The following is a 20,839-nucleotide window of genomic DNA, read 5'->3' on the forward strand; positions in this document are numbered from 1 at the left end:
GGAAATTCTGTCTGCGGGTGTATGACTTTTGTTTTTCAATTGGAACATGTGTGCCTGCCGCTTGCGATGCAGCATTTGACGCTTAGTCAAACACGCGCGGTCGTGCTGCGACGGGAGAATCCAGTATCCCGCCGTACATGCGATACACTGGCCGTAAATACCTGGAAGTGAAACCGGCGTGGCCATGGCCAGTGAAACCGTATGCATCACCCAACAGATTCGTCTGGCTATGCCGTGCAACTCAGGCCTAATTAGGCGCGCTATCTAAATGCGGTCTTTTAAAATACATGCTGCATGAAATCGACACTTTGAGGCGCTCGGTACGACACCTGATTGACTTGGTTTTTACACGTCGATCTCTTCATGGGCCGAACCCAATGCAAATGCATATATTAAGTCCGTCTAAAAACACATTTTATTTGGGTCGACCCGAGTCGCTCTTAATTCTATTTGGTTCGACGCGACCCGGAACGCCTGTCTGAAACGGGTAGGCCTATAGCAAAGTCATGCAAGACAAAGTTGTAATGCGTAAAACAGCCCATCGGGCCAGGTCGTCTATTGCCCGACAAAGTCCAATGACTTTGTTTGCAAAATTGTAAGATTTTACATGTCAGCTCTAGACTGACATTTCTTTGTCTTCTAAACTTCCTGGTGTTTTCACTAATTTGTACGAGGCTGTGTAGCCGACGACTCGCACGGTGGTGGACGGAGCTGTCTTTAAGTAACGTAACAGCGCCACCAATCATCTTTAATCCGAAGGTCAATGAACTTCGCGTCCCTGGTTACAAATTCCAAGATGGCGGATACTTCGAATCGTGGAAACGTACGTGTAACTTAAGCATGTAAGGTTGTGAGTGGTCAGGGCCAATTTCATGGATCATTAGCATGATTTTTTCCCTTGATAAAAACAGGATTACCAACTAAACTGTTCATGTGTTGTATATTGCTTGTGACTGGTGTTCAGCTGATGTTCGCTTATCATAAAAATGACATGGCTTAGCCATGTTAGCCCTACATTTACATGTTTTTAGTTTTTGGCCATGTTGGCCATGTTGGCTGGTAGGCCTAACCTGTTTTTCCTGAGCAAGACAATACTGGGCTAAGCAAATTTTTGTGCTGAGCAGATTCATGAAACACTGCCACACCGCCGTGTGCCTTTTGGGCCTTTTTTTTGCCCGTTGGGTCGTAATGCTATCAATTTTTGAATCTAGCCTCTGAGGAATATTACTGATGATGCAAATTCCACTTTTTCAGTGCAATTTTCCTCTAAAAGCAATCGTAAGGTACACGCAGGCCTACTTAAAGATCTTAAAAATTTAACAGTGCTCAGTGCAATCTTTGAATTGTATTGAATTGTATTCAATCCTTCGTTGATTTGCCTTTGAAGGAAACGGACCATTTTTTGAAAAGTCTGAGTTTTTATTCACCAGTCTCTCATGCTCAACCTAATGACAATCGCACCATACCGTACACTTTGTGTACAGTGTATAAGCTGCGGGCCAATGGCCGAGCAAGCTCTGAATGTTGGTTTGACCATTTTGGGAGGTGAGGGGAGGGAGGTGGAATCTTGTTTTTAGCGTTGGACAGTCCTATGTACATGTAGCTATGTGACCGGACTGGTACTAGCAGGACGCATGACATGTACTGCACTGGGTAGCCATGACAAGTAAAACAAGACTCTACCCCTTGTTTTATTTAGTGTAGTTAGGGTTTGGATGATTTGTGTAGACTTATTCTACAAAAGAGTTTCCTTTATACAAGACCTCGTCACCTTTCTCATTCTGAACGAGAATGAGATACATGTAGGTACTCGCTGTGGTGGTTATAAGGTGATATTCGCCCAATACAAGATGTGCTCAGACCATTTGGACCATAACGGTTTTCTGTTAATCAACATGATCAAAGTGCACATTTTGCTGAGAACGATTATCACTTGTTTATACAGTCGGCATTGAACCCATGCGGTGTAGTTAGTAAATTCACTTAAACCAAACGACTGAATACCTAGCGTAATGGTTAGGGCTCGCAGCACCAAATGCGAGGATATGGGTTGAATCCATGGGCTGTTATGAGTGTTTTATGCCCCAAAACATTACAATATTATCCCTTTGTTGTTCGAATCCTTTATTTAAATAGCAAGATTTCCACTTTCTTTGCCTCATTCATAAAAGAAAGTCCAAAATTTTGCCAGGACTGCGTGCCATCTCATTAATAATGGTCTGCATGGCAACTCTCCAGATGGGCTTATAGAGGACCGAAACTCAACGTCATTTTGAACCAGTAACATTATGTATAGTGCAAATGAATGGGAGTACGCGCGTGTTAGTTCACTTGCTGATTCTCATGCTAATGCCTTTTATGCACATAAATGTTCACTGTGGTACTCTGTACCTCCCTTGTTTGTCTATCGAGTCATCTGACCACTCATGCAAGTTGAAGCGGCCACCACAGTGACATACCACCAACAGGGGTTAAGTAAAGTGTAACCACTGTGGTTGCAATCATGTGCACTGTGCATATACATGTATGTTGGACTCTTGGGTTTTGAGCCAGAAAGCTTCATGGAGACTTGGCCATGAGTGTTTGACTGCATTTCCTCCTGCTTTTAGGCAAACAGACCTTCCTCATCGAGTGGCCGGAGGTCAGCGGGAGGTGCAGGGGTCACCATGGGGTCGCGACCCGGGTCCAAAGGGGTCCCGAGGGACCTCATGAGCCGAGAAGAGGAGTACATGTGAGTATTAGCCAGCCTGTTTGAGGTATGGCGGACACACTAGGAGTGCACTGTTTAATTAGGCTAAAATCTTTTGTGTTTGTTTCAAATTTACCCCTCTTCAAATAGCTTCCTCCTACTGTTTCCGCCATGCTTCATAAAGGTTAATGGGCTTGTTGATGTGACACCCCAACTTTTGTCTAGTGCCAGTGTCCAACTTTAATTGTTGACAAAGCCACTTTAGTATGAGCCGTAAAACATGAACCATACAACATGAACCCTAAACAAGTGCTTCCAGTGTAAAGGGGCACAGGTTTAATAGTAATGATGTAATAACACCTTGCTCTTTTAAATTTGTTTTGTCTAGTTGGTTGTGCTCAACCTTCTCCGAAACAAAATACGCGCAGTTGTAAAAGGCGAATAATATTGCCTCATCGGGATTTCTTTTTTCCCAAACAGGCGTCTCAATGCAGAGCTAGAGGCCAAGACTGCAGGGCTCATACAAGAAGCAGAGAGCGTGATGGTGAGTATGGTCTCTGTTCCTCTGTCTCATCGAACCACACCTGTCAACGCAATGAAAAATATGGCATCAGATAGCACCAAGGGGTGTCAGTTTCACCCGTTTTCCTGAGAGAGGACAGGCAGTGTTTAAGCTTGCTTGAGAAGGGAAAGGTAGATATGTTTAATCCAAGGTAAAATCTAGCCTCTGCCGTGACCTGTATGCATTTTGTCATGCTGTGGAGAAATTCAAATTGGCCGTTACTTTAGCGCACATTAATGTTCAACATCAGCCTGATCTGACCAGAGCACCTTTAACAATCTGCGTACATGCAGTTGAGTTTTCTCAAACAATGAAACAGGAGCCTGTGTTAATCTCAGTGGGAATGCTGACATGCTATCCCCTCCTTGCAGGAATAAGGGATGGTATGTTTTTGCACAGGAAAGATGCTCCTTTGCCGAGAATTCATACATGTAGCATGTGCCCGCGGGCTCATGTGAGTCTGAGGTAGGACCATTTACTGTTGGAATGGGTAATCTTCACTTGTGCTCTGTGAATCAACCTGAAATTTTTCCACCAGCTGGGTAGTTCTTTGCCAGTGAGAAGGGTACTTCTTTTCAGAGCAAAATACTCACCACGTACAAGTAACGTAGCTGCAGCTCAAGAACCTGCAATGTACTTATTTACATCTTTGGCTTGATGTTGTTTTTTATTTTTGTTTGTTTTTCTTTTCAGCGTGAGCAGGAGGAGATGCTGAGTAGGTCCCTGAACCGTCTTTCCCTCGGCAATGCAGTGGACCAGCGTGGGGCAGCTCCGTCCCCTACCTTTGACACCGAGCCACCCCTCGTCTCTGATGACATCTCCAAGGTGAGCAGCAGTCACTTCACAAAACTCATCCTGCAGCAGTTTACATGTAGTTACAATTACCATGCATGCTTCTCAGTGTCATCTTTCATTCACTCCTGATGCCAGTGCCAAAACCAGTGCAGTCTTCACTTTGTCGGAGGGTTAAGAAGTTATTTCAGTCAGTGCATTTGCTGCTCTGGACTGAAACCAGAACTTTTAACCACTTGCCTATGGTATTATTCCACTTCACACTTGTCCTAGGCATGGTTTTTATATTTGTCTGAAACTACAGACTTTTGAAAATGACAAGATACCACCGCAGTCCTTCACAAAGATTGACATTGTAAGTGCCGACCCTCAGTGGTTATTTGTTTAGGCAGAGTATTGCATTTCGTAATGCATCCTCACTTTTTCAAAACTCCAAGAACTGTGTTGCGGAGCAGTATCGGCTACAGTGCCTGACAGTGTCCCACAGCTGCTTGAGAGCTCCTTACACGCTCAACGTCCATCAAGTATTCAAGCCTGTGTTTGTACAAACTCAATCAGAATAACTAAAGTATGGGGACGTGTGGAAATAAAACGTGGCACTGCATACAGATTTCGCTAGATCATGTTCAAACATTCCAAGCATTTTGACACAGGGAATCTCTCTTGTTCAAGACATCCTCAAGCATGAAGTGGTGAACTAAGCCCTGGGCTTGCGGCTTCTGAGATCAGCTGATTCCCTTCTTTTCAGCTGATATGTTTCTTGCGTGTGTCATCACGAATTGGAAACCAATACCAGTTTTAACCTGCTCACAGTGTCCTTGTTTTTCTGACTTCCAGTTGGATTTCTGAAGGAGTGATATTTGCAGTTGAAACAAGTTACAGTGTAACACAATATATGATTCATTTTTTTGTACACACAGCCATCTTCCATTCCCTCTACAAACCTTGCGTCAGACAGGAGACCGCCCTCTAGAGGGAGACCCCCGTCAGCCAACCTCCGTCCCTCATCCTCTAGCGCGAGACCACCGTCAGCTGGAACCAGGCAGCAACCATTGACAGCACGGGCCGTGACAGCAGGCAGTAGGCTGGCACCAAAAGCAAAAACACGGTACAGGTCAATGGATTTTTATCGCTGGATTTTTCTCGGCAAATAACACCATCCCGGTTCCGAGTTCTTCAACTCGAGCTAACATTGCACAGTTCTGTTCTGCAACATGTGTAGAAAACAATTTAGTTTTGTGGATTTAGGCCACTTGGTAGTGTTATTTCTGAACAATTTCCCAGTAACAGTTACAACTCATTATATAGCCTTTTTTCAGTGGAGATCTCTGACAATTAACATTTGTTATAAATGAGAGATTCCCAGCAGGGTCCATTAATCGCCAGTTGCAGCTGTAAGATGACTATAGTTTTTTAGTTAACCCTAACCTTCCCTAACCACACAGAATTGAACAGTGGTAAAGTGTTTAATTCTGTGGGGATAGGTCTGGTAGGCCCATAACAGCTGGCTTTTGCGTTGGGTTTGGCTTACCTCAGAAAAACAAAGTCCAACAGCCCCTGTGCACCAAGTCCCCATATGGGTGTTTAACTTTGTGTTAATGGGGAAGGTTAGGGCCAGCAACCCTTGGGGGTTAGGGTTAATGTGATCTTTGTAGAGAGTTTAACCTGGCAAATCTCTTTTAAAGTAATTCGCTCAGACCAGAAGCACTCCCTCAGCATCAAAGACAAAAAGGCTACTAGGGAAACAATTCAACTTGATGCATAGGGCACACAGGAAAACATTTCAACAGAAATTAGCCATGTGTGCTGATTGCATCTCATGTAAAATGGACAAAAACTCCTGGGCACAGGCCAGTGTTGTATTCGAGTCCATTACAAGTTCTACAAGTCCCTGTCAGTCCATCACAAGTCATTCAGTCTTAAGCCAATTCATAAAGCTGTTCAAATGAGCTGTGACAAAAACATTCCTTTGTCATTGTTCATGCTGTTACGTATGACTGGCCTTGTGAAGGGACTTCTGACTGGCCTTGTGAAGGGACTTCTGACTGGACTTGTGAAGGGACTTCTGACTGGCCTTGTGAAGGGACTTCTGACTGGCCTTGTGAAGGGACTTCTGACTGGACTTGTGAAGGGACGTCTGACTGGCCTTGTGAAGGGACTTCTGACTGGCCTTGTGAAGGGACTTCTGACTGGACTTGTGAAGGGACTTCTGACTGGCCTTGTGAAGGGACTTCTGACAGGCCCTGTGAAGGGACTTCTGACAGGCCTTGTGAAGGGACTTCTGACTGGCCTTGTGAAGGGACTTCTGACTGGCCCTGTGAAGGGACTTTTGACTGGACTTGTGAAGGGACTTCTGACTGGCCTTGTGAAGGGACTTCTGACTGGCCTTGTGAAGGGACTTCTGACTGGACTTGTGATGGACTCAAATACAACACTGGCACAGGCATTGTTTTTCCACCAAAGAGACATCATTCTTAAAGGAAAAAAACACACTCTCCCTTGTTCTATACAAAGCAGAGAAGGACAGAGTTTGTGGTAATTGACCAGTTTGCCCAAACTAAACAAAAGCTGCGCAGCGTACTGATGCACTCCCTTATGGTACGCCCTTTGTCACAGCAAATTGTATTAACAGTGATTGATTCTGTTGTGTTGTATTTCAACATTTTACCACAGGTCAAAGGCCAGAACCACTTCAGCTGGTGCTTTTGACGATGTTGCCGTCCTTGATGCCGGGATGGGACTCGAAGGGGCAGGGCCGACAGTGGGTGTGGCCAATGACTTCTCATTAGCCGACACCATTCAAGCCATAGAGGGCAGGCTTGATGATGGGACACTACCTGCAGACACGTTGGACGATGTCCTGCCGCAGGCTGCCGAAGGAATGGGGTCAGGTAGGCAGAGCTCATATGAAGTTTAATGAACAATGATAGATTTTGTCTGACGGAGTTTGCCAACAGAGCCATACAGCAGTCCTTATTCTAGTCCCTTGAAATACTGAAATAATAATCAGGCTGTTGATGATAGGAAAAAATCTGATTAGATTGAAAAAAGAAATACATGCATAGAGTATTTGGGAAAAAAGTCTTTTCTGCTTAGAAAAATGTGCACCTTAAAATGCTCATTCGCGTTAACCAGGTATTCCCGCAACTGAGAGTACATTTGGGATGGAACTACGCAAGGAACTGAAATATGGATCATATAAGTGTAGAACAACTAGGTTTAGGAAAAGCCCACTCCCATATCTTACAAACTTAATGAAGACTTAATTTCCCCAAATGACAGCACAACATGAACTTTTCAATCCTGCCCTTCATATGTGTTATTGCTGTATTTGTGGGTTGAAGCGATTGATTAATTTCTGTGTTTTATATAATGAATCTTGCCTTGTTAATGGTTTTGAGTGATTAATTAATTTTTGTGCACTTTATATAACGAGCCTTGTCTTGTTTATCGTTTTTAAGTGGGTAATTTATTTTGTTTGTCTTTATTTAACCAGTCTTGTCTTGTTCACTGTTTGAAATGGCTAATTAATCTTGCGTGTTTTATATAGGTGTTTGATTAATTTGACGTAAATTTTGTAGATTTTTAGACTGTAAATGGTTAAACTGATGTAATTTATTATGTATGAATTGTAAAGATGTCGCAATTCAGTTTTTTACTGTGATGACATCTTTTGTCAATAAAGCACAAACCATAAACCATTTCTAGACAATATCAAGCACCCTCAATGGTATTCATGCTCTGAATACCAACAGTCTACACTACACTACTCCTGTCTAAAGTCACGTCTTGTTCCCTGTCTTATCCAGAGGCCACCATTCGTTTCCTGAAGGCCAAACTGAGAGTCATGCAAGAAGAAGTGGACAGACTGTCCAGTGAGTGCAACAAAAAGGTAATGAAAGAAGATAGAGTTTGTTCTTCATCAACCCTGTATATATTGCTTCCAGATTTTGACCATCTAGAAATTTGATCATTAACACCCTGTAAAATCACAACACCTGTCTTTTCAAGATTCTTAGCAGTCCTCTCACCGTGTGAAAATAAGCCATATAGACCCCTTGGAGTTGGTACTCGGTAAAACTTCCTTTATCGTGGCAAGGAACCATTGAAAAAAACGTGAAGTGCAGTCCCTCTATTTGGTGGCAATTTGTGATTCATTCATAAAGTAGTTTAATTTTCAAGCATTCAAAATGAGATACTGTAGTTATCTCATGTAGAAAGTCAGTGAATGCCTAACCGAGCAAGAAATTGGGTGGCACACACAGGTCTGTGCTCATTTGGGAAAAAGGGGTGAGATGGAATTGCAACGTTATTTATTTTTTCCAGTTTTTATTAGTTTCACTTTGAATGTGGAGGTATGTGTAGGTTTCCTTTGGGAGTATCTTTCCCAGGTACTGTGTGTACTTCAGTAGGGTTTCCCAGCTCTCACAATACCCACCAGTGTACGTCACTTATTCGGTTCCCACTTACCGCTCGTGTCTTCAGGATGAGCAGAACTCCAAGCTGGAGAGCCGACTCAAGGAGGCAGAGGATGAACGAGCCCGCCTCCAGCGCACCAACACCACCCAGCAGACACAGCTCGACAAGTACAAGAAGCTGTCGGAGGAGACCAAGAGAAAGAACGAGGGGCTGGAAGGGCAGCTAGCCAGCCTCAGGAAAGTAAGACAGCATCGGAAAATTGTTATGAACTTATGGTCATTATGTTGTATACCAAGATGGCCATGCTATAGAGTATCGATGTATGATGTCATGTTGAACCAGAAAGTGTAGTGCAAACGAATAGAGTACACTCGCCTGCTGGTTCTTGTGCTAATGCCTTTCACATACATAATTGTGCACGTGACGTGTTCACTTCAGTACTCTATAGTTGAGACCATCACAAAACCAGACACCAGACCATTCACAAGTGAAGTCACAGTTAACAGGGTGGCAGATTATTTGAATACCCAGTGACTTGAACTCAGAGTGGAAGTCTTGTATTGGCCTTGTGATGGTCTTGTGCTGGTCTTGTATTGGCCTTGTGACGGTCTTGTGATGGTCTTGTATTGGCCTGGTGACGGTCTTGTGCTGGTCTTGTATTGGCCTTGTGACGGTCTTGTGCTGGTCTTGTATTGGCCTTGTGACGGTCTTGTGATGGTCTTGTATTGGCCTGGTGACGGTCTTGTGCTGGTCTTGTATTGGCCTTGTGATGGTCTTGTGATGGTCTTGTATTGGCCTGGTGACGGTCTTGTGCTGGTCTTGTATTGGCCTGGTGACGGTCTTGTGATGGTCTTGTTTTGGCCTGGTGACGGTCTTGTGCTGGTCTTGTATCGGCCCTGTGATGGTCTTGTGCTGGTCTTGTATTGGCCTTGTGATTGTCTTGTGCTGGTCTAAAATAGTCTCAACTCCAACTCTGCTAAATGGTTCACATTTACATAGTAAGAAAAGAGAAAAAACTCAGAGATTTGGGATAATTTTGTCACATTTAAGAGGAGTACAAAGTGGCATAAAATATGTTTCTAAGTAAAAGTTACGTCATGGCCCTTTCAATGGTCCTACTTTTGAGTTGATTGTGATGTTGTGAAGTTTACTCCGGAGTTATTCATCCATTCAACAGGAAGTGGATTCCCTTAAGCGTAACCAGAAGCAGTCAGCCGCCAGCCAGGGTGCGGTGGAAGTACGGCTGAACCGAGCCCAAGAGGAAGCGGACAGGTACAAGGCGGAGCTGCAGAGAGCCAGGACCTCTTCAAGGGTGAGTGCGTTTCACCATGCATGATCCATCCCCACTAATGAAAATGCACAATGTTACTGCATTGGACAGACCTGTAATAAGCAACAGTTTTTTTCATTTACCTTCTCTTGAGGGTGTTTGTCCGGTGTGAAGACACGCAGGTTAAACATTCAGGGAAACAATATTTCGGCCAGACTAATTTTATTGTATGGAATAGATAAGATTTGTGGGTTTGCTAATTGAAGTCTGCGAGATGAGTTTTAAAGTTGAGCAACACTGCAATCTCCTGGCGAAGGGCAGAGCATTCTACCCCAAATGTACCCCCCCTCCCATTCCTTTCAGAACTTGGCCTTCTCACAAATGAGATTTGTCACAAGGTGCAACCAATGAAGTACTCCGAATGGAATGGAACCTGGCCATATGACTCTCTCTATCAAGGAAACTCCAGGCCTACATGTTTGTGATTATTTTTCATTTGATTAGTCGTTCCCTTTGGATTACAGGTTTGATTAATCAAACAGCCAATCTCCATGAGGAATGTTTCTCACTGAAGTATGATGCCACACACAAGTACAACCTTTTTTGGAGTTTTTTAGTGCTTTTATTTATTATTTCTTTTTTAGATGTTCTCTACCAGCCTCTGAAAGGAAACTTCCATTTTCTTGAGCTAGTTTTTTCTATAGAAAGAGAAGAATGCTACCAAGTGAATGATACATAGATTGATTAATCAAGTAACCGAATAATACTTGCATGATTAATCAAGTAACCGAATAATACTTGCATGATTAATCAAGTAACCGAATAATACTTGCATGATTAATCAAGTAACCGAATAATACTTAAATCCCTAGAACCCTCTATTGTATTGTTTTTCTACAGCATTAAATGAAAAGTTATCCCCCCCCCATTCAATGTTTATCCCCCAGGAGTCCTCCGAGCAAGAGAGGAAAAGAGTTGAGCAGTTACTTGCCGAGAACAGACGACTGGAGAAGCAGAAGAACGAGCTGATGAACGGCTTCAAGAAACAGCTCAAGCTCATCGATGTCCTCAAAAGGCAGAAGGTACGGAGTTGGTGCTTTGGCCAAAGCAAAACATCTTACTGGCCATGTGACAGTTCACGTCCTGATTATGAATTTGTTACCCAATCTAACAAATGAAGTTGCAAGCTGCCTCGGTCCACTCTGATTTTAATCTGGCCTTTAAACTAATCCTACACAATGTAAGTCAATAGGAACCCTCAACGTTTCCCTCCCACATAATGTCTATCTTCATAAGGATGCCTAACTGACCGATACGTAAGAAAAAAAACAGATCTCAGTTTTCTTTTCTTAATGTAAACTAAAACTACTAAAACATGGCCTGGAGACTGATTTCATGGGATCCCTCACTTGCCCCTTCAAGCTGACTCAAGATACTCATTGCCAGAGTTGATAAAGCTAGCCTTGCTTCGTAACAAAGAGACGAATGGTAATGAAAGAAGGAATGGAAGAGCACTGCCAAGCTACTGTTTATTCATTGAAATCTTGTACTTGTTACTTCACTGCCATCATCCCTGTCACTGGTGTCAAACAGCAACTTGAGAGTTGAGAAATAAATTCGCTCCTCCTGTTGTGTGTCAGATGTCAATTGAAATTACAGTCTCCTAGTGGTTAAACTCATCATCATCGTCCCTATCGCAGCTGTCATACAAATCCACAGGTTCGGAGTAAAGGATTAAATTTGCTTTTCTTGTTGTTGTGTTTCAGATGCATATTGAAGCAGCCAAGATGTTGTCATTCACAGAGGAAGAGTTTGTCAAGGCCCTTGAGTGGGGGAATTGAAATAACCTTGACATGTCAGAAACTGTTCCTGCTGGATTCCATCATCATGGAACCTCCTGTTATTCAAATAGCGCCATGTGCATGCTTCCAACTCCCACCATGAAAAGACAAACTTCACTTGGCCAAATGTTCATGAAGCCTGAGGATTCTTGATCGACTTTCCAAGCTTTTATCATCAGTCATTCAGCCTGTTTGTCAGATGGTGTCAGGCTCTAGTTCTACCCCTTGGATTAATGCAAACCTGATGTACCATCTGGTCCCACCAGGTCATCTGCTGTAGGAAATTAGTCACTTGTAATAAAATTGACTTGTTGGCATACGAACATAAATAAAAAAAGAGTAAAATGTGAGGGAAGCACCAATAACCACACTTTCGTCAGTGTCCTTCTAACTGTCAAAATAAAACAAATTTATAGAGATTCTAATTTGGAGTTTCCTCTTGCCGCATAGTTTGTTACCAAACGGCAGTTTTGAGTTCGGCATTTATGACATCAGATTTTTTTTTTGCAGACTGGGTCAAAGTTATGAAGCAGGACCACAGAGCCAAAACTCTAAGTATGAGCACGTGCATACTTTGGCCAAGTTGCCATAACCGAAGATTGTATTGCGTCGTGTTGCAGCACAAGATGGAGAACTTCACCGTGAATACGCGTAAAATGTTATTCTCGCCAGGATGCCATTTGAGCAAGCGATACGCTTGCGCAGTGCACGTTAATGCACAGGGCAAGCCCCGTGCCAGGCGCTCACACCTGGCATGCATGTGCACACCTGTGCCTGTGCGTTAACATCCACTGCCCAGGCGTATCGCTTGCTCAAATGGCGCCCATGGTGATGACACCTTCTTGGCAGAGTTCCCCATCTTGCGCCACCATGCTGTGCTGTAATATCTGTGGTCATAACCTACTGCAAATGCTGTGTCACCTTTAATGCAGATGCTCAAACCAGAACACTGGGTTAGTGCAACTTGTGCTTTGCATTTGAAGCTTCTTTCTGTCAGAGAAAACTTTGAAACTTCATAAAACAGCAAAAGTTTCAGTTACCAACTTGGAATGCCTCGTTGTCTTCAACTAGGGACAGCATGGAAGCTTACCTCATGCTCTTGCCCTGTTGTATTGAAAAACAGATAACTTTAAAAAAAAGTTTTCCTGTTTATTCATTTTACCAATTTCTGTCGTAAACAGGTGATTAAAACTGACATGTTGTTTCTCAAACCTTGTGAACTGAAAGCGAATTCCAATATCTTGCGATGCTTGTGACAGGAACAATTTTGATGGCTTTCTCATCTTCCATGACCCGCTCAGAAATGCATCAGTAATTGCAGTTTCCTCATCTTGTTTCAAATACTTGTGCCAAGGTGTTGGAGCATTCAGGCACTCATGTCTGGCCAAAAAAGTAGGGACAGAAGTACAAAAAAAACCTCTGTGAGCAAAGAGCAACAGCATTTTTTGTAACTGTTTTTGTTACACTTATGTAAGGTGTTTGTTTCAAGAGACTCAATTACATGGAAATTGACCTAGTTTAAAAGTGGTTTTTTCTTTTCTTGGCCCATTGCATCACCTGTAGTCATCCATCACATTTAACATGTTGAACACAAAAAGTTGCAGGCCCTGATATTTTCCTCCTTGTGGCATCCGTCTTGAAGATTCTGCTAATATGAAACATCGATCCCTTGATCTGTAGCAAATTTTTAAGTGATTTCAGTTCACTGCAGGTGGTTGAAAAATTTCCCACAGTTTTTATTTTAAATTTTGTTTATGTTGTCATTCCATTGTATGGAGAGCATTTTTGGACAGCATACAAAGTAATTGTCTTAAAGAATAATGTAAACAAGCTTGTATGTAAATGTGTGTTTGATAAATGAAATTGTTGTTGGACGTGCAAATTACCTTGCATGCCGTTTGAATAAATATTTGCTAACAACATCTTTAATTTGGCTTAATGAATTGTCTCGTTTTGGAACATAGTGATGTAGCCTCCAACTTCCAAGCTCCTTAGAACCCCCTCTTTTTTTCTTTGTTACAAATTTTTTGTTGTTATTCAAAGGAAGGCGAAGAGATACTTTGAAGGCTTTAAAGTTTGTTTCGGAAATCTGATCATCACAAAAAAGTAATAGAAAATAAAATCTATAAGGCAAAGTAAAAAGAAAGCTAAGATAGGAAAACTTGAAATGTTCCATCCTTTCCAACCGTACGTGGGAGTTCCCCCCACCCCACGGGACCTGTTCTAAATACATGCACTAAACGGAGTTTAGCCGACTTCTAATCGACAAGTGCGCCCGCCATGTATGATAATTTATTACAGTTCCTTGAACTTTGGCCCTCGATTGACCCTATCAGCTGTTAGTCACGTGATCTCGTTCAGCAGCAACAAAAACAGATCGACAAAATCTGCGGAGGATTTTGTGGCAATCTTCGTTGACAACAAGTAAAGAGCTTCGGTGCGCGGTGGCTGACGAAATATTTCTCGAGCGCAACATTCACGACATATTGGCAACTGAAATTCCGCTAAAGAACGTCCCATTTAGTATTGTTTTTCTTGTAGATATGGGATAGAAGGTACAGTAGTTCTGTGTGAGTGAAAAACATCGTAATTTGAGGCGAAGAACAGATGTCAGGCGATGAAATCTGCCGTGGGTAAGTTTTGTGACGTGCGCAGTGGTGAGCGAACGAGCTGTGTGGCGCGGGGCAGGTGCGGTTTTGGCGCATTCATCTAGCCCAGCTTCCCTCTTCATCCTTCCCTATTCATCACGATTTTATTGTTCGCCTTTCCATGTTTAGATTGGTTTCGTACGTGTTATGGATGATACTATTCTTTTTGTTTGTGATTGTTTTTGAATTGTAACGTGATTAGAGTTTCTACTTACTGACTCACATGACTTACAAACTTACTTCCTTTCATGCTTTTACATGCTTGATATTTCACAATTCGCCTAGGCCTACATGTACTGTACTTTACTATGTTTACATGACAACTTTCTGCATCATTCATTTCAGTGCATGATTTTGGCACCAGTTTGTTGATTAATATGGAACCGAGGGCATGTTGGGAAGTTACTTAAGCGTTTTTTTGAGAATTTACCCATATTCCATCGAGTATAGGGGGCCTGCGTGGAGTGCCCGGCGGGCCCAGAGGACATTGTTACTTAGATTTAATGACAATGAATGCACAAAAGGTTTACTTGAGCCTATCTAAGAGGAAGAGAGAAATGCTCTTTAACGTGACATCATATTGCCAAGTCACTGCAGTACATGTAAATCGGACCAGAAATACACGTATGAGTGCTTTTAAACTATGAGTATAATGGTATGCTGGCTGCTACATGTTGAACAACCCATCCTTACAAAAACTGCAGTCCTGTTAAGTTTTGCTTCTGCACATAAGATAGGCCTACAAAAACGGAAGGGTGCTTCAAAGTTCAAGTTTTCTTCCTAACAAGATCTCGGCTGCAGTGAGCCAGTTGGATATTAGCGCTTGTAAAAAAATGAAGGGCTTGCAAAAAATGAAGTTCATCAGTCATCAAGGGCGATCAGTACCACTGCGTGAACTGTCCCTTTCTGCTGACCCACACACACGACCCTCTGGTATGATGAGGCATTGGCCCATTCATATGTTGCTTTGTCATTCTGAGCTGTACATGTAGATGTGTCGCATTAATTGTAGACTCATAGTCAGGTCCAGCAACTTTTGAAAACAAGTGGAGTCAACATGCATTACTTATTGTAGACTATCAGTGAAGTCATTTACAAACAACTGCAAACTTTGTATATCTGCAGTGTGTTCTTTCACGTGACTTTGTTTCCACTTCCAGCAAGTACAGTGTACATGTTGGAATATTTTTACAGATTGTTTGACATGTACATGTATGTCTTCTGTGTACAAAGTAGCCTTCTGACAAGCGATAGTCCCACATGTACATGTATGTAGTCTCTTCACACAATGACTGGCATTCATATTCACACATAGTACATATGTACAATGTGTACATGTACTTCCTTCTGCCTGCAAAACAGCCCTCTGGCTCTGTCAAAAAAGAATCATGACTGCCTAGAAATTTTTTAATGGTACATGTGGCTATGGGAGTCATCAGCAAATGGCTGTGAGCCACTAGCACAGTAGGCCTATCCTCAACAATTATTGGAGTGAACTTGCATTCGCTGTTGACATTTCACGTTACTATCAACTTTGCAAATTGATTAAAAGATGCATACTGGTACATGTAAGTCACCATTTCATCCCAACTCAACCGTTCAGTAAATATTGAAACAAGTTTTAATGCACATTCAGTACATGTATGTGTATTTTTTCTGAGCTTACAAAATCAGGATCTCTTGTGGAAACGAAAACTCACAAAAACTTTTAAAATCTCAGATGTAAAGTATAAAATATAGCCATCCTCGCAAAGTCAGTGAAACTAAGCAGCCAACTGACCTTACCTTACAGTATCTCTTTTTCAAGTGGCAAAAAGGCAGACAAGTAAGTTGCTGTTTGGTATTACATGTACATATACATTTTTAGTTTACCCTAACCCTCCCATATTCTTCAGATCCAACAGGAAGTTTTTGAAAATTGTGCAAGGTTGAGAAAGGCCCTTGTACTGTATACATCTACAGTACTTAATGCAGTTACTTCATTGTTTAGAGTGCATCTTTTTACATCCATCTGGCTTGATTGGTGCCCCTTTGATGTAACGGGTGGACATGCAGCTTTGGGAGGATTCCAGTGGAATAACAAGGGAATTATAGGTGACAAAGTAAAAAAAAAAGTATACTGGCTAAATGGTTGGGCAGACAAAACAACATGGAGACATAGCGTTTGGAGGGTTTCGTTGCTACAAGTACGTGTAATTGTACAGTTTATTATTGATGAGTGAAAGAATTCCTTTGTGGGATATGTAAACATTTATTAGACAGATTTACTGAAGGCAGGAGGGGAAAAGCAACCATTTACAATGTACATATACATAAGTACGTGTAAATAATTCCGCTGTGGGACATAAACAATTACCCATGGATTTACTGTGGAGGGGAAAGAAAACCAATATTCATGGCCACATATCACATGCCAGATTACTGGATAGCATGTGATTCTCAGCTGGCATCATTGTAGTTATTTGGGAGTATTGATCAGCTTGCCGTTGGCTGCCAGCATTCAGACGTTGTGCATGATGCTGTACTGCCCTGAGTTGTTTTGTTCTGAAACGGTTCACTGCTTCCCTTAGTCCTGTTCCTGTGGCTGGCCTATCTTTTTGTGTTGTTGCAATAGGAGACACCACTCCCAGTGATTCATTGTGCAGTTGGTATGCACAGTGTCTGTCCAGACATGCACTTTGTGGTCACTCCTTGACCATTATATAAATTTGTTTTCACACTTCCTGGTGTAGGCCTACAGCCTCGTGACATATTTTTGTACATCATACAGAAATGTGAGGCTGGAAGTGATCATACTTACAAAAGATAATGTTGATTGTGCCCAAAATATTTATTATGTAAGTGACCATACAAATTTGATAATGATTTCAAATAATGAATGTTTGTTTTAGAAAAAACTGAGTGGAGATTCAGATTGTAAACTTACAGTTTACGTACATGTGCTTTGTATTTTGAAATAAAATTGAAAAAAAAAAACTAAAAATTGGGTGTGTTGACATTGTGTACTTTTCCAGCATCATCACCCGCTGCCTCTCTAGAAATGGAAATTGAAAAAGCAGGAAATGTGGTTTTGTACGGTACAGGAGTGCATGTTCCTGCCGGGGGTATGTTTGTGGTACAATTGTTGTAATGGATTTCTTAGTTGAGTACAGTACACGCCATATTCTGTCTACTTGTTCATTTAAATATTGGATACTCAGGTGCATGCAGATCAGGTCAGGGTCATTAAAGTCCAGCTACTTTGACCTGTGTACTGGGTGATTACATCATGTACATGTAATGGCAGGTCAGTTCATGCATGGACCCTGTGTGCTCAGGTTGTTTCTTTGTAGCGGACCACTGTCTGTAAACATTTGCATGCATGCTGCAGGGACGAAAGTACATTATATCGGTACATGTACAGTGCATACACACGAGTGTCAAGCAGGGATCCCAAAGTTTTGCCCAAATTCTGAACATATAAAAGTTCATTTGTGTATGAGTACGAGGGCACAACGTCCTGATGGGCATGATGGCCCTGCCATGTCATAAGTCTTTCAGAAATGAGCACTGTGTCTTCCTCTAGAAAGTGATCAGGAGCTTATTCAAAGAGACAAGTTAATTGGATAGTTGTTGGTGACTCCAATAGTGAAAAAAAAAGGCTCTATCAGAGAGTGCAGAATAAGTAACTTCCTTGACGCTTTCCTGTATCATATGCAAATGCATGAATCACTCATTCTGTGCTTTTTTGGACATGTCTCATCATGGACAAGCATGCTGTACAAACTGTGACGTGGGTTATAAGGCTTAAGCTTTGCCTGGGCACATGTACATGCAAGGTGAAAGGGTTTTGTACATATGTACGAATGTACGTAGATGGAATCATGGAGGTAGAATCCATGATGGAATAAAGCATAGTGTACATATATGTACATGTATATACGAGTACTTTTGTTATGCGATTAATTCTTATGTGTGTATGGCTTACAGTAAAATGCAGATCTTACTCATTGTAGTGATTAAAGTTGGGCAGTTTGTGTACTTGGTCAGTTCTAGTGATTAAGTCAAGTGCATTTCATGCCCTGGTGCATACCTGTACAAGTAGTTTGAACACTTTTTATACAACATGCATATATTTCATGTACATCGATTTGCGTTAAGTTCATGGAAGCTTTAAATCTATTGTGGACATCAGTGGTGCATACCAATGTTGATCAAAGAATCCTCTTAATTTTTGTATTTTTCACATGGAAGAATGCAAAGAGAATGCGTGTATGAGGACCTCTGAGAAGAAGGGCCTACATATTTTACGGTTGATGTTCCAACTCTGGTTTTGAACACATTCCCACCGGTACATAAAATTAAATTGACCCTTCTCTGTCACCGCTTGATTATCACTGGAATTTATCTTGCGTACCTGATTATCACTGCATGCAAATGAGTTCCTACGTGTACCTGCAAAGTGAGGGTTGCTTTCATATTGATTGTGTGCCCTCTCAACCGGTGAGTCTTCAGATTCTGACCTTGTTAACCAGGCTGTTGGTTCAATTATTCTGCAGGCCAATGCAATAATAATGCCGCTCAGTAAACTGATACTTCATCGTGTGCATGCTGTGGTGTACTGTACAGGTGTATATGGGTACATCTACTTGCCTCTTGGGAGCATTTTAAGCGTTTGCTATAATCCAAACCAAAAGCCAGCTGGCAGGAATGACAAATCACCAAAGAGTAAGATTTCAACCAGTGGTTGCAGCAACTGAAACAGCCACTCCATACATGTACATGTATGCAACCAAATGCACCCCTTCAGCATAAGTGGGCCCTGCTTGAACTAACAGTAACAAATTACATGTACATACACAGTATCCATTTGAACAAGGTTCTGGTTTCAGTTTTTATCCAAATACAGTCAAACCTTGTTAAATGAGAGGTACTGTGGACTCGGCAAATTACCTTGTTACAACAGGAACCTTGTATTTTCAGGAGTGAAAACAATATGAAAAGCAAATGATTGGGACCTAAAAATGTCCTTATCAAATAAGCAGCATCATGTACATGTATTAAAACAGTGCTCTTATTAACGAGGTTTGACTGTACATGTATTTGACTGTGTTTGTGAATCATATTCCTTGCCCTGTGTTGGTCACACTTTCATGACATTTGCAAATGTAGGATTTTTTTCCTGGGGCACTAATGCCAGGTTTAGAGGGAGTTCCAACTTTAACGTCTATTCACTTGATACACAAACGTGTACATGTACGCGTATGCATCCACCCAGAGTTTTCCTTTTTTAAAATCAGATTAAAAATACCTTAAAATGTAAACATTTCACTGAGCTGGAGGGATGAACTGACAAGCATTCCATGCACCTGAATTTGATATGTCATTGTAATACGTCCAGTCAAGCCTACCACCTATGCATGTACAGTACCTGTGCAGGCCATTGAAGCAGGCGTTTATTTACACGCCCAAAATATTTGGAGCTTTCAAGATAGACTTGCATCAGTCAGCGTATGCAAACAAGGGGCCAGAGCCAACCAAACAATATTGCTTGGAGATATATCATTCTGCCTAGGCTATGGTGTTTTAAATGTACCACAGTAGGAAATCCTTGTTATTCTATTTCCAAGCACCGACCGTAATTATGGAGGCTGAAATGAGCATGGACAAAGGAAATGCTGAATGAGGCAGTTGACTAAGCCTTCCTGTTTACCAGCGATGCACTCTAGTACAAGGTGCTATTTTTTTCGCTGGTTAACATACAGAATAAGGGTGGGACCAAGACCAGAGTGGCATTCTTTGTGCATGCATGTGGGCTGTGGTGTTTATTGATAAGCTGCTAACTGCTGTGTAGTACTGCACAATTGGAAAGGAATACTGAAAGGACTAGGTCAAGTCTATTGAAATGGGACAGCTGACATAATGACAGATGCTTGATATACACAGCTGATGTGTTAGGTGCCTGTTGCTAAATAGAGATGGGCCATGGCTATGTCCTTACTGTGCACTGCCTACAATGTACAGTACACTCATTACTGTGCACAGTATCACCAACCAGCCATAATGAAGCAAAGGACACCTTTGTTGCATATCAATGCAGATAAATTGGTATCCCATGTACACTGTACATGTACATTGTAAATGTACAGGTCTGCTGGTTCTGTTGTATCAACCTGATGTCCATGTATGTACATTGATTGCACACATAATGTTAATCAGTGAGCAGATGTGCTGGAGTATTATCAAATTACAGCACAAAAGCATAGAGTCAGTAAATGTACATGTACATGTACATACATGTAACAAATTTTTATATACATGTACATTGTACATGTATTTAAAATAAATAAATTCATATCCACCTTCTAATTGGCCCTTTCGTGTTTAGTCTGAAAAATATACATGTACATGTATACTGAAGCCACCAAAATCCTCACTTGCTTTGTCCTTGCTCTATTCTGAAAAGGACTGCAAAACAGATTTAGCCATTATATTATTTGACATATGTGCATGAAATGTCTTAAAACGGTGATGTTTCATTCAATACTATTTTCCATCTTTTTTCATCATGCGCCATTTAAGTAAAATAATGATGATACTTTTTATATCCAAGAAGCTGGTCCAAATCTAATTTCTGTA

At 41.7% G+C, this 20,839-nt stretch overlaps 2 protein-coding genes across 4 annotated transcripts in view; both read left to right on the forward strand.

Annotated features, from left to right (window-relative positions):
- The first annotated feature begins 698 nt into the window (after positions 1-698).
- LOC110978126 (testis-expressed protein 9-like) lies at positions 699-13,502 on the forward strand. 3 transcript variants are annotated; one of them, XM_087139747.1, is made up of 11 exons: positions 699-823; positions 2,610-2,731; positions 3,170-3,233; positions 3,945-4,076; positions 4,964-5,157; positions 6,717-6,934; positions 7,853-7,935; positions 8,529-8,702; positions 9,640-9,774; positions 10,680-10,814; positions 11,499-13,502. In XM_087139747.1, exons 1-11 carry the CDS (start codon positions 764-766, stop codon positions 11,571-11,573), a joined length of 1,392 nt encoding a protein of 463 aa, XP_086995873.1. In that variant the 5' UTR covers positions 699-763; the 3' UTR covers positions 11,574-13,502. The 3 variants fall into 3 exon arrangements, with proteins under 3 accessions (XP_086995873.1, XP_022088556.2, XP_086995874.1); XM_022232864.2 differs by having other exon boundaries at positions 4,964-5,151; XM_087139748.1 differs by having other exon boundaries at positions 765-842.
- Positions 13,503-13,926: 424 nt separating this feature from the next.
- The window catches only part of LOC110978090 (atos homolog protein A-like), a 32,288-nt gene continuing 25,375 nt past the window's right edge, over positions 13,927-20,839 (forward strand). Inside the window, exon 1 of the mRNA XM_022232780.2 lies at positions 13,927-14,206. Within this exon, the coding sequence (XP_022088472.2) occupies positions 14,191-14,206 (16 nt within the window). The 5' untranslated portion in view covers positions 13,927-14,190. The remainder of the gene's footprint in view (positions 14,207-20,839) is intronic.

The sequence above is a fragment of the Acanthaster planci genome, linkage group LG08 (genome assembly GCF_054643075.1).
Source record: "Acanthaster planci isolate LZ-2023a linkage group LG08, COTS_SCS, whole genome shotgun sequence".
NCBI lineage: Eukaryota > Metazoa > Echinodermata > Asteroidea > Valvatida > Acanthasteridae > Acanthaster > Acanthaster planci.

Bases quoted from the DNA above. Each gene is read 5' to 3' on its own strand.
- LOC110978126 (XM_087139747.1), top strand. From the start codon at position 764: ATGAACTTCGCGTCCCTGGTTACAAATTCCAAGATGGCGGATACTTCG. The intron at 824-2,609 runs GTACGTGTAACT...TCCTGCTTTTAG, and splicing joins ATACTTCGAATCGTGGAAAC to GCAAACAGACCTTCCTCATC. The intron at 6,935-7,852 runs GTAGGCAGAGCT...TGTCTTATCCAG, and splicing joins TGCCGAAGGAATGGGGTCAG to AGGCCACCATTCGTTTCCTG.